Source organism: Periophthalmus magnuspinnatus, chromosome 15 (genome assembly GCF_009829125.3).
Source record: "Periophthalmus magnuspinnatus isolate fPerMag1 chromosome 15, fPerMag1.2.pri, whole genome shotgun sequence".
Taxonomy (NCBI): domain Eukaryota; kingdom Metazoa; phylum Chordata; class Actinopteri; order Gobiiformes; family Gobiidae; genus Periophthalmus; species Periophthalmus magnuspinnatus.
In genome coordinates, this window is record NC_047140.1 from 15,171,958 (window position 1) to 15,183,830 (window position 11,873).

General features: G+C 45.2%; 1 protein-coding gene across 1 annotated transcript; it reads right to left on the minus strand.

Annotated features, from left to right (window-relative positions):
* Window positions 1-2,451: 2,451 nt before the first annotated feature.
* On the minus strand, window positions 2,452-6,668 carry LOC129456866 (uncharacterized). The gene is made up of 6 exons (XM_055227481.1): window positions 6,625-6,668; window positions 5,722-5,748; window positions 5,377-5,652; window positions 3,889-4,170; window positions 2,782-3,063; window positions 2,452-2,459 (listed from the first exon to the last, which is right to left on the minus strand). Exons 1-6 carry the CDS (start codon window positions 6,653-6,655, stop codon window positions 2,452-2,454), a joined length of 906 nt encoding a protein of 301 aa, XP_055083456.1. The 5' UTR covers window positions 6,656-6,668.
* Window positions 6,669-11,873: the final 5,205 nt, after the last annotated feature.

Consider the following 11,873-nt stretch of genomic DNA (forward strand, 5'->3'; position numbering starts at 1 on the left):
GCCATGGAGGAGGACTATCGGACGGCCTCAAAGAGATTCTGGCAAACCGTCCGACGCCTCAGGAGGGGGAAGCAGTGCTTCACCAACACTGTTTACAGTGCGGGTGGAGAGCTGCTGACTTCGACTGGGGATGTTGTCGGGCGGTGGAAGGAATACTTTGAGGATCTCCTCAATCCCACTGTCACGTCTTCCGAGGAGGAAGCAGAAACTGGGGACCCAGAGGCGGACTCGTCCATCACCCTGGCTGAAGTCACTGAGGTGGTTGGCAAGCTCCTCGGTGGCAGGGCTCCGGGGGTGGACGAGATCCGTCCTGAGTACCTCAAGTCTCTGGATGTTGTGGGACTGTCTTGGCTGACACGTCTCTGCAACATCGCGTGGCGGTCGGGGACAGTACCTGTGGAATGGCAGACCGGGGTGGTGGTCCCTCTGTATAAGAAGGGGGACCGGAGGGTGTGTTCCAATTACAGGGGAATCACACTCCTCAGCCTTCCCGGTAAGGTCTATTCCAGGGTACTGGAGAGGAGAATCCGACCGATAGTCGAACCTCGGATTCAGGAGGAGCAGTGTGGTTTTCGTCCTGGTCTTGGAACACTGGACCAGCTCTATACTCTCCATCGGGTCCTCGAGGGCTCATGGGAGTTTGCCCAACCAGTCCACATGTGTTTTGTGGATCTGGAGAAGGCATTCGACCGTGTCCCTCGTGGTGTCCTTTGGGGGGTGCTCTGGGAGTATGGGGTCCGGGGCTCTTTGCTAAGGGCTGTCCGGTCCCTGTATGACCGGAGCAGGAGCTGTGTTCGCATTGCCGGCAGTAAGTCAGACCTGTTCCCGGTGCATGTTGGACTCCGCCAGGGCTGCCCTTTGTCACCGGTTCTGTTCATTATATTTATGGACAGAATTTCTAGGCGCAGCCAGGGGCCGGAGGGGGCCTGGTTTGGGAACCACAGGATTTCATCTCTGCTGTTTGCAGATGATGTTGTCCTGATGGCTTCTTCGAGCCAGGACCTGCAGCAGGCACTGGGGCGGTTTGCAGCCGAGTGTGAAGCGGCTGGGATGAGAATCAGCTCCTCCAAATCCGAGGCCATGGTTCTCGACCGGAAAAAGGTGGTTTGCTCTCTCCAGGTGGGTGGTGAGTCTCTGCCCCAAGTGGAGGAGTTCAAGTATCTCGGGGTCTTGTTCACGAGTGAGGGAAGGATGGAGCGGGAGATTGACAGGCGGATCGGTGCAGCGTCTGCAGTGATGCGGTCGCTGTATCGGTCCGTTGTGGTAAAGAAGGAGCTGAGCCGGAAGGCGAAGCTCTCGATTTACCGGTCAATCTACGTTCCTACCCTCACCTATGGTCATGAGCTTTGGGTAATGACCGAAAGGACAAGATCGCGGATACAAGCGGCTGAAATGGGCTTCCTCCGCAGAGTGGCCGGGCGCACCCTTAGGGATAGGGTGAGGAGCTCGGTCACACGGGAGGAGCTCGGAGTAGAGCCGCTGCTCCTACACGTTGAGAGGAACCAGCTGAGGTGGCTCGGGCATCTGCTCAGGATGCCTCCTGGACGCCTCCCTAGGGAGGTGTTCTGGGCATGTCCCACCGGGAGGAGGCCCCGGGGAAGACCCAGGACACGCTGGAGGGACTATGTCTCTCGGCTGGCCTGGGAACGCCTTGGGGTCCCACCGGAGGAGCTGGAGGACGTGTCCGGGGTGAGGGAAGTCTGGGAGTCCCTGCTTAGACTGCTGCCCCCGCGACCCGGCCCCGGATAAGCGGAAGAAAATGGATGGATGGATGGATATATATATATATGTATATTTGAATTATTAAATATACTCTGTAATTTTTGTTAGTTTTACCTGGACTTGAGGTTTTGAGCTCACTTCCTGTCACATGACCTGGGGTTGTAGTCTTCACTGCCTCTAATACAGCTGTAGTCACATGGGGCTGGGGCACTGGTGCATTCTTTATGAAAGCTAAAATGACATGTTTGTTTTATATATATTCATGTTTTTAATACACCAGTAATCATTTTTTAATTGGACCTACCGCTCATGTCGTATCCATCACTGCGAGGGGATTTGTCTCCATTTTCTAAACTGTAGTCACAACTGATTTCTTTTGTCTTCAAAGTATTAAGGTCTCTCCACAAATCATATGAAGAGATGAAAAACTGGCAAAACCATCTGCTGTCTGTGATTTTTACCTCAACATATTTTGTGAGGAATGGGTGCAGTGATTCTCCGTAGTACAGGTGACACATTGTTTGGGACTTTGCAGATCCAAGCAGCGAACAGACAATGCCAGCCAGGTCATTATGAACTTCAACACTCACTTCTGGTTTTGGACCTAGAATGCAATGGATCCAAAACAGTTAGTAAATAGAACGGAAAATGCATTTTGCTTGAAATAGGAAATGAAAATATAGGACATAATTTAAGATGGAGAAATCCATCTTTCTTACAGAAATGTCCTCAACCCCCTGGAATAAGGTAACAGCAGGTCAATTAAATACTAATGAGGTACTTCACAATGCTGAAGGTGACACTGCCAATATACAGTCATTTAGTAAATGGCTGTGGTATAAGTGGATTAAACAACAAGAAACCATGCATTTTGCAGTTTTAACATATGGCTCCTTGTTGTTTAATGCTTACTCGTTTCCTGTGAATGTTGGTTAATCTACTTGTGTGTTATTGAACAATGACTGTTTCATTGATTTTCTAACTTTCGGTTGGTTAAATCAATAAATCAGAAATGCATGGATCTGAAACTGTTAAATAGTGGCATAGAAATCCACTTACTCTGAATGGTGACAGTTTGTTCACTGCTTTCAGAAGAATTGGTCCATTTCCCATTGATTGTGTAAAAACACTGGACTTTAACTTGAGCAGGAGGACTCTGGTCCTTCAGCAGATCTGATCCTCTCACAGTCTGGACACAGGTGGAGCTGCTCTGGACGACTCCATTTAAAATAAAGTAGCACAGAGAATCAGAGGTAAAGTCTGGAGGCTGACAGTGCAGAGTAACTGAGTCTGTCTCTGTGATCACTGATGGTTCTACAGACAAAGAGGGACGAGCCAGGTCTGTGGAGGGAACGCAATGCTGTCATGGCAGTGAGACATGACAGTAAAAAACAAACTGTGATGTGTTGATCTGTTGTTTTAGTCATATCATAATATAATGATGTAGAGCATCTGTTAAATGCATTTGGGTAAACATGTATAATATTAAAAGATAAATTAGTTCATAATTCCTCAATAAACGTTTTATTACGTTTGTGGGAAATTTCGTTCTTACATTTGTGGTAGAGAATTTTTATTACATTTGTGGGTTTATTACATTGTTCACCGTACATTTCCATCTCAAAGCCATTAATCAGGAGTTAAAGAAGTATTTTTGTTCGCAAAGACAATCCTTCCTTGAACAGGAATGGGGGCCTTAAACGTCATCTTTCCCTCATCTACAAGTCCTTTCACTGACCCAAAGCAAACAAAGGAAACAAAGAGAACAACAGATCTAGCCTGGTTGCCAGTAGACGTGAAAACACTCACTAAAAGGTGCATGAATATGTTAAGTGTGACTCAGACACACTGCACACTTATTGTAGCTCAATAGACCTAGCCTACATACAGAAACTGTAAACAATATGTGTTTTGAGTTTCAGTGTGTTTAACCCCTTCAGTGCAGTGTCCACCAGCAATTTGACCAGAACTGAAGAAGTGGCTTGGATGAGCAGTGAAACGTCTTAACTCCTACAACTTTTTGTCCAATTTACAGATTTAACGTTTGGCTTTTACATTTCTTACTTAGAGTGGAGTCACCATGGAAACTTAGTCTGGTGATATCATCTGCTTGACTCCATTGATCTCTATAATGTGGAACATTCTACTCAAAGAAAACCCACTTACTCTGAATGGTGACAGTTTGTCCATTGCTGTGGGGAGAATTGGTCCATTTCCCATTGATTGTGTAAAAACACTGGACTTTTACTTGAGCAGGAGGACTCTGGTCCTTCAGCAGATCTGATCCTCTCACAGTCTGGACACAGGTGGAGCTGCTCTGGACGACTCCATTTAAAATAAAGTAGCACAGAGACTGAGAGGTAAAGTCTGGAGGCTGACAGTGCAGAGTAACTGAGTCTATCTCTGTGATCACTGATGGTTCTACAGACAAAGAGGGACGAGCCAGGTCTGTGGAGGGAACGCAATGCTGTCATGGCAGTGAGACATGACAGTAAAAAACAAACTGTGATGTGTTGATCTGTTGTTTTAGTCATATCATAATATAATGATGTAGAGCATCTGTTAAATGCAGAAAAAAATATCAAACACAAACACTTCCCCTTTGAACAGACTTTGAAATTCTCATAGGACTCATAGAAAAAGCAGGAAGCTTTAGTTGCCTCTTAAGACGTGGTGGAAGAAGTGCTCAATTTTGTTACTTAAGTAAAAGTACAGATACTGGAGCAAAGAAATACTCAAGGAAAAATAAAGGAATCACATGAAATAAATTTACTTAAGTAAAAGTATTAAAGTACCTGTTTAAAATGTATTTAGTGTTATGTAAAAAGTCAAAGTATTTTGAGATCTAATGTACCTTCAGATGTAGTGATTTTGATAAAAATTTGTGTTGAATTTTGTTCAACAGAAAAAAACAGAAACTCCAAGCAATTTTTATCCATATATTTTTGTTTGCTCAAATTATGAACATGTTAAAAAATAAACCCCTCAGCTTTTTCAGCAGGTCTCAAACTATAATAAGAAACACTTTACTTTTCAGTCATGTTAAAAAAATGTAGTAGAGTCAAAAGTACAGATACCTGCTCTCAAATGTCGTGATGTAAAAGTAAAAGTATCCACTCAAAATGTACTTAAGTAAAGTACAGAAACCTAAAATTTAGGTACAGTACTTTACTACTTTTACTTTGTTACGTTCCATCACTGCTCTGAAGACATTATAAATATTGTGACTGTACATGATATTGATGAAATTACTCTAAACTTTTATTGCACTGTGTAACTTTTCTGTTGGAGAGTCTGCCACCTGCTTGTCTCCATGGAGATGCTATTACTTTGACTGAAATATTGCACAGTATGGCATTATATAGCTTACATAACTTTCTATTTACCTACAGGTGTTTCTGTTGCTGAAAAAAACTTGAAAATCTTGCATTCTTACTGTGAGCAGGTCAGCTCTACACAGATCTGACCTGTAACTTGGTCTGGCACATCATCTGCTTCTCTCCATGAGGTTTAATGCCATACTGTGGAACATACCAAGCAAAGCAACAAAATCTGCACAGAGACAACTGGGCGGCAGACCCTCCTCCAGAAATGTTTCATAGTGTATCTTTAAATGTACCTTCTGTAAAAATCATCTTGAAAACCTGCACTTACCTCTCATGTGGACCATGATCTTGTTACTTTGTCGAGATGAGCCTGATTTTGTAACGTACAGACATGTTACTGTCACGTCGGCTGGAGAGCGCTTGTTCACTAAAGACCGCAGCTTCTGTCCACTCAGTGTGTGCTGACAGGGGAATGTTTTGTATTCTGAATAATCAAAAGTGAAGTAGCACTGAGAGTCTTTAAATATAGTCTGACACTTTAAGTGAACCAGGTCTGAGTCGATGATAAGCTTTGGCTCCACTGTCAGTGTAGGAGCTAAAAGAACTGTGTCACAAACAGAAGAAATATGTCATTAAATGTCATTCTTCTTAAAGAGTTAAATAAAGAGTTTACCTTGTCCTTTGACGACAAAATGGACACCTGTAGAGTTGATGGAATGTTAGTATGCACTGTACATTTCAACTGGTAAAGACCTTCTGAATTAAAACCCCTTTAAAGAGCCATTTCTCTTATTGTCCCTGTAGAGAAATCGGAATTTTCAACCAGTGTCTGAGGGCAGTGTGTCAGGAGCAGAGGGCGACTGCAGTGCAGCACCCATGGACCTTAATATCTCCAGATCTTTAATCTGAGTCTGAATTATTATTCTACTGGACATGTTTTGTGTTACTTATCATCATTGTAAGGTTTAGGTTTGTGTGTTTTTGTTTCTTCTGTTCCATATCATCTCTATTCAGTTTCATTCATAATATTTTAAATAGTGTTGTACATGTTTGTAGACTACTAATGATTACGATTGTGACGCCTTTGGAGTTGAATAATGGAATAACTTTCTGAAGCTATTGTGAAAGAATAATTTCACTTTTGTTTATTTATACTGGCAGAGATGTGAAACTTTGTGCCCGTTTAGTTTCTTGTGGGTCGCCTTGTGTGTTTCTGTCATTATAGTTAACTGAGCTGGAGGACAAGTAACAATTCTATTGTGATTTTCACAAAGTTGTGCATTATTCACCTCCAAAGGCATAATTGTTGTCAGAAGTATCTTATGGCAACTTTGTCTTTTCAACTGAAGAACTCTAACAAATATTTATAAAGTTTAAAGTAAATAAATTTTAATTTGTCATATTTTCATTCAAAAACAGTGCACATAAACACCCTCGCCCTCCATCTGACGTTATGACATCATATTTAGATTAGAGTTTGTTCTTTTACCATTATTTCCCAAAAGAGTAAATTTAGTGATTTGCAGGCTACAAACACTATTTACGACAACTATCAATGACATAAATGTGCACTCACTGATGAAGAGGATGAGCAGATGTCCGGCCATGGCGCAGGTGACACTTCAGACTCAAAGTGTCATAATGAACTCTGCTCAGGGTTTGAAGAATGAGGAAGTGAGAGCGACCACCGCAGTCTGAAGAAGAACAATATATGTAGGACCTGAACAGTGATGATTACATCTAATTTTAGAGGTTTAAGTTTTGCAGTTTTTCTGGTAAACTGTCTGTCACCTGCATGTCTCCATTTCATTGCTTTGTCTCACTTGTTACACAGTATGGCATTAAAATTATCCATCTTTTATTGATGCATTTATTTAATTACATGTACATTGATAATCATGCATTTTTATTGTGAGCAAGCTCGCCTCTCCTCAGATCTAACCTGTAACGGGCAGCTTTTCTTCAAGTAGATGCTTTTAATATAACAGAAATATAACAGGCAAAGAAACAGGCCAAGCAGTTGACAGACTCTGCACATTAAAAGTTACATAGTTCAGCTTTAATGTGTAAAACTTAAGCACAATACTGGCACTTTAATTGCATAAGTAATCTGTTAAGAAATGAACAACAAATGAGTAAAAATGCACAAATTGAGATATTTGTCATAACAGAAAATTTTATATGATTCATGGAAACAAGTTGTTTTCATTTAAACTGAAATTAAATGTAGATTAAAAAACAATTAAACAAACTTTTATTTTCATGCTTGTTTCATTAATCCTGTTTACAAGGTCGTCTCACTCTGAGCCTCAAAATTCTGTTTCAGTTTTCGTTGCTTAACCTGCAGACCCTCCTGATGCCATTTTTGTGGTTTTTGACTCTTTTTTTTTTGCTGCCATTTCCTCAGTTCTAATGTTAGTGTGATTATATTTGTCGCAAGTGTAAATTTTCTGATGATTTTATATTATAGGCTTGTTTACTGTCATTGAAGTAGACAAGTGTGGACTCATGTTCATACTTTTTCAGTTGTAGCAAAAGTGGCACAAAAAAGGCTTGGATTTCAAAAGGCTGAGATGGTGATATACTGCTAAATGAGACCTGTACTATAAATCTGCAGGATTAATGAAATGTGCATCACTGAAACAAAACACAAAACACAGGCTAAAAAAGTCTATTTGAGCATAAAATAGTGTAATAATCTGATATTTTGAGTTTAGTTCAGAGTTTACACCTTTTGTTGTTCTTGTTACTGTTTATGTGTCGTTGTTTATGAAACTACTTTTGTATGTGACACTTGGTTGCTATGCCGACAAGTTGATGTTAAGTTTCTATTCTATTCTGTTACTGGTCTGTTTTGGAGACTGTCAAGATCCCAGTCTGTCCCTGTGTTTTTTGTTGTCTTTCCCCCTCCCTTCTGTGTCTGTGCCGGGAGCTGGGCGGAGACTCTGGCACCACTCACTACACACCTGCAGCTCACTAGTAATCAAGCCACTACAACCTGTGGAGCACAAAGGGACTGAGGATCCAACACACTTTGAGAGAGCGTCCATGTATCCCCTGTGGTACAGTTCTGCTTGGCTCAGTCTAGTTTTATTGTGCCTATGTTCTCTGTATTCAGCTGGTTATTCTCGTTTTTCGCCAGATTCCGCTCTTTGAAACTACCCTGCACCTCAGCCTCCGACCCAGCTCACCTTGACCGGTACGAACACCCCCGCCTCTGACTCCATTACCTAAAACCGGCTCAAAGATGTCAGCCTACAACCCCGCTCTCTAGTGAAGACCAACTGAAGCCTCATGAACCACCTGAGGCTTTCAGCCAATTGTACCGGTACAAGAGTCGATGCCTCGCCCAGAGTGTAATTGCTTGACTCTGCCATCTTGTGGCCATAAAAAGTGTACGCATGTCAAGTGATGCAGTCATAAAGCAAATAAAGACCTTGTTATTGAAAAAATCACACAAATAGTGCACTAATTATTTTTTTTTTGCATGCAATCATTCTATTACAGTAAGTAAGTAGTAATTTACATTTTGAAGTATGATTTGAGTAACCTAAGTCTGGATCTCTCAACATTCTGTGTGGCAGGCAAACACTCAATGCATTTGCCACACTGAACACATGATGAAGAATGAGTAGCTCATCTTTTGAATACATGTGTTTAGTGAGAGCGATGAAACGTTTTTAAAGTGAAATTGTTATTTTCATTGCAAGGTGCAAAAGTGCAAACACAATCCAACACATTTCTAAAGACTGTCTGTGCCTGTGTTGCTTTTGTACAACTCATCAGAACTGAACCATCCATCCATCCATCCATTTTCTTCCACTTATCCCGGGCCGGGTTGCGGGGGCAGCAGTCTAAGTAGGGACTCCCAGACTTCCCTCTCCCCAGACATGTCCTCCAGCTCCTCCGGTGGGACCCCAAGGCGTTCCCAGGCGAGCCGAGAGACATAGTCCTTCCAGCGTATCCTGGGTCTTCCCCGGGGCCTCCTCCCGGTGGGACATGCCCAGAACACCTCCCTAGGGAGGCGTCCAGGAGGCATCCTGAGCAGATGCCCGAGCCACCTCAACTGGTTCCTCTTGACGTGTAGGAGCAGCGGCTCTATTCCGAGCTCCTCCCATATGACCAAGCTCCTCACCCTATCCCTAAGGGTGCGCCTGGCCGCCCTACGGTGGAAGCCCGTTTCAGCCGCTTGTATCCGCGATCTTGTCCTTTCGGTCATTACCCAGAGTTCATGACCATAGGTGAGGGTAGGAACGTAGATTGACCGATAAATCGAGAGCTTTGCCTTTGGACTCGGCTCCTTCTTTACCACAACGGACCGATACAGCGACCGCATCACTGCAGACGCTGCACCGATCCGCCTGTCAATCTCACGCTCCATCCTTCCTTCACTCGTGAACAAGACCCCGAGATACTTGAACTTTTCCACTTGGGGCAGAGACTCATCACCCACCCGGAGAGGGCAAACCACCTTTTTCCGGTTGAGAACCATGGCCTCGGATTTGGAGGAGCTGATTCTCACCCCAGCCTCTTCACACTCGGCTGCAAACCACCCCAGTGCCTGCTGCAGGTCCTGGCTCAATGAAGCCATCAGGACAACATCATCTGCAAACAGCAGAGATGAAATCCTGTGGTTCCCAAACCAGACCCCCTCCGGCCCTTGGCTGCGCCTAGAAATTCTGTCCATAAATATAATGAACAGAACCGGTGACAAAGGACAGCATTCCCCTGTAATTTGAACACACTCTCCGGTCCCCCTTCTTATACAGAGGGACCACCACCCCGGTCTGCCATTCCACAGGCACTGTCCCTGACTGCCACACGATGTTGCAGAGACGTGTCAGCCAAGACAGTCCCACAACATCCAGAGACTTGAGGTACTCAGGACGGATCTCGTCCACCCCCGGAGCCTTGCCACCGAGGAGCTTGCTAACCACCTCGGTGACTTCAGCCCGGGTGATGGACGAGTCCGCCTCTGGGTCCCCAGTTTCTGCTTCCTCCTCAGAAGACGTGACAGTGGGATTGAGGAGATCCTCAAATATTCCTTCCACCGCCCGACAACATCCCCAGTCAAGGTCAGCAGCTCTCCACCCGCACTGTAAACAGTGTTGGTGAAGCACTGCTTCCCCCTCCTGAGGCGTCGGACGGTTTGCCAGAATCTCTTTGAGGCCATCTGATAGTCCTCCTCCATGGCCTCCCCGAACTCCTCCCAACCCCGAGTTTTTGCCTCTGTGACTGCCCGAGCCGCGGCACGCTTGGCCCACCGGTACTCATCAGCTGCCTCAGGAATCCCACGAGCCAACAAGGCTCGATAGGACTCCTTCAGCTTGACGGCATCCCTTACTTCCGGTGTCCACCACCAGGTTCGGGGATTGCCGCCGCATCGACAACAGAGGTGGAGAACATGGCCCACTCAGAGTCCATGTCCTCAGCCTCCCCCGGGATCAGAGAGAAGTTCTCCCTGAGGTGGGAGTTGAAGTCCCCCCTGACAGAGGACTTAGCCAGACGTTCCCAGCAGACCCTCACAATGCGCTTGGGCCTGCCAGGTCTGTCCGGATTCCTCCTCCGCCAGCGGATCCAACTCACCATCAGGTGGTGATCGGTTGACAGCTCAGCCCCTCTCTTCACCCGAGTGTCCAAGACACGCGGTCAGAGATCAGATGACACGACAACAAAGTCGATCATCGACCTCCGACCTAGAGTGTCCTGGTGCCACGTGCACCGATGGACACCCTTGTGCTCGAACATGGTGTTTGTTATGGACAAACTGTGACTAGCACAGAAGGCCAATAACAAAACACCACTCGGGTTCAGATCGGGGAGGCCATTCCTCCCAATCACGCCCCTCCAAGTGTCACTGTCGTTACCCACATGGGCATTGAAGTTCCCCAGGAGAACAACGGAGTCCCTGGTTGGTGCACTATCTAGTACCCCTCCCAGGGACTCCAAGAAGGCCGGGTACTCCACACTGCTGTTTGGCCCGTGGGCCGACACAACAGTGAGAGACCTATCCCTGACCCGAAGGTGCACGGACGCGACCCTCTCGTTCACCGGGGTGAACTCCAACACGTGGCAGCTGAGCTGTGGGGCAATGAGCAAGCCCACACGAGCTCGCCGCCGCTCCCCGCGGGCAACACCAGAGAAATGGAGAGTCCAACCCCTCTCAAGGAGTTGGGTTCCAGAGCCCAAGCTGTGCGTGGAGGTGAGGCCCACTATATCTAGCCGGTAACGCTCAACCTCAACCCGCACAAGCTCAGGCTCCTTCCCCCCCAGCGAGGTGACATTCCATGTCCCCAGAGCCAGTCTCCATGTCAGGAGATCCGGTCGTCGAGGTCCCCGTCTTCGACTGCCGCCTAGATCTGTCTGCACCCGCCCGTCATGGCTCCTCCCGCAGGTGGTGGGTCCACAGGAACTGAACCACTTTATAAAATTACTAAACTAAACTAGATTAGCAGTTTTTACATACCTCGAATGGTAAACTAAACTTGGCTCATTTGAACTTCTACCAGTCCTAAAAATATAAGCTTCAAAAGCAAAGTTTTAATAAAGTGAATGTGAATGAAAAGTGAAAGAAAGTGGTTTATATGGGAGCGCGTAGGTAAAGCGACACCATAAATGAAGCGATGACGTCATGTTCACAAAAGCAAAGCTTCGCATTCCCAGATCGCATGCGTTTTGGGAATCTGAAGCATATGCAAGTGTGCAACATGTTGTGGTCATAAACAAGTGAAGCAGGTAAAGTGGTAGTGTCTTACACTAAATAAAAATGCATTTTATTAAAGAAAAAGTTATTTTGTCTGTCTGTAAGACAATTCTGTATTGACA

Excerpts from the sequence above, each read along its gene's own strand:
- LOC129456866 (XM_055227481.1), bottom strand. The coding sequence starts at position 6,655 with ATGGCCGGACATCTGCTCATCCTCTTCATCA. Across the intron at positions 5,653-5,721 it reads TTTTGTCGTCAAAGGACAAG|TTCTTTTAGCTCCTACACTG; the intron begins GTAAACTCTTTA and ends TTTGTGACACAG. Across the intron at positions 4,171-5,376 it reads GATCATGGTCCACATGAGAG|ACCTGGCTCGTCCCTCTTTG; the intron begins GTAAGTGCAGGT and ends TTCCCTCCACAG.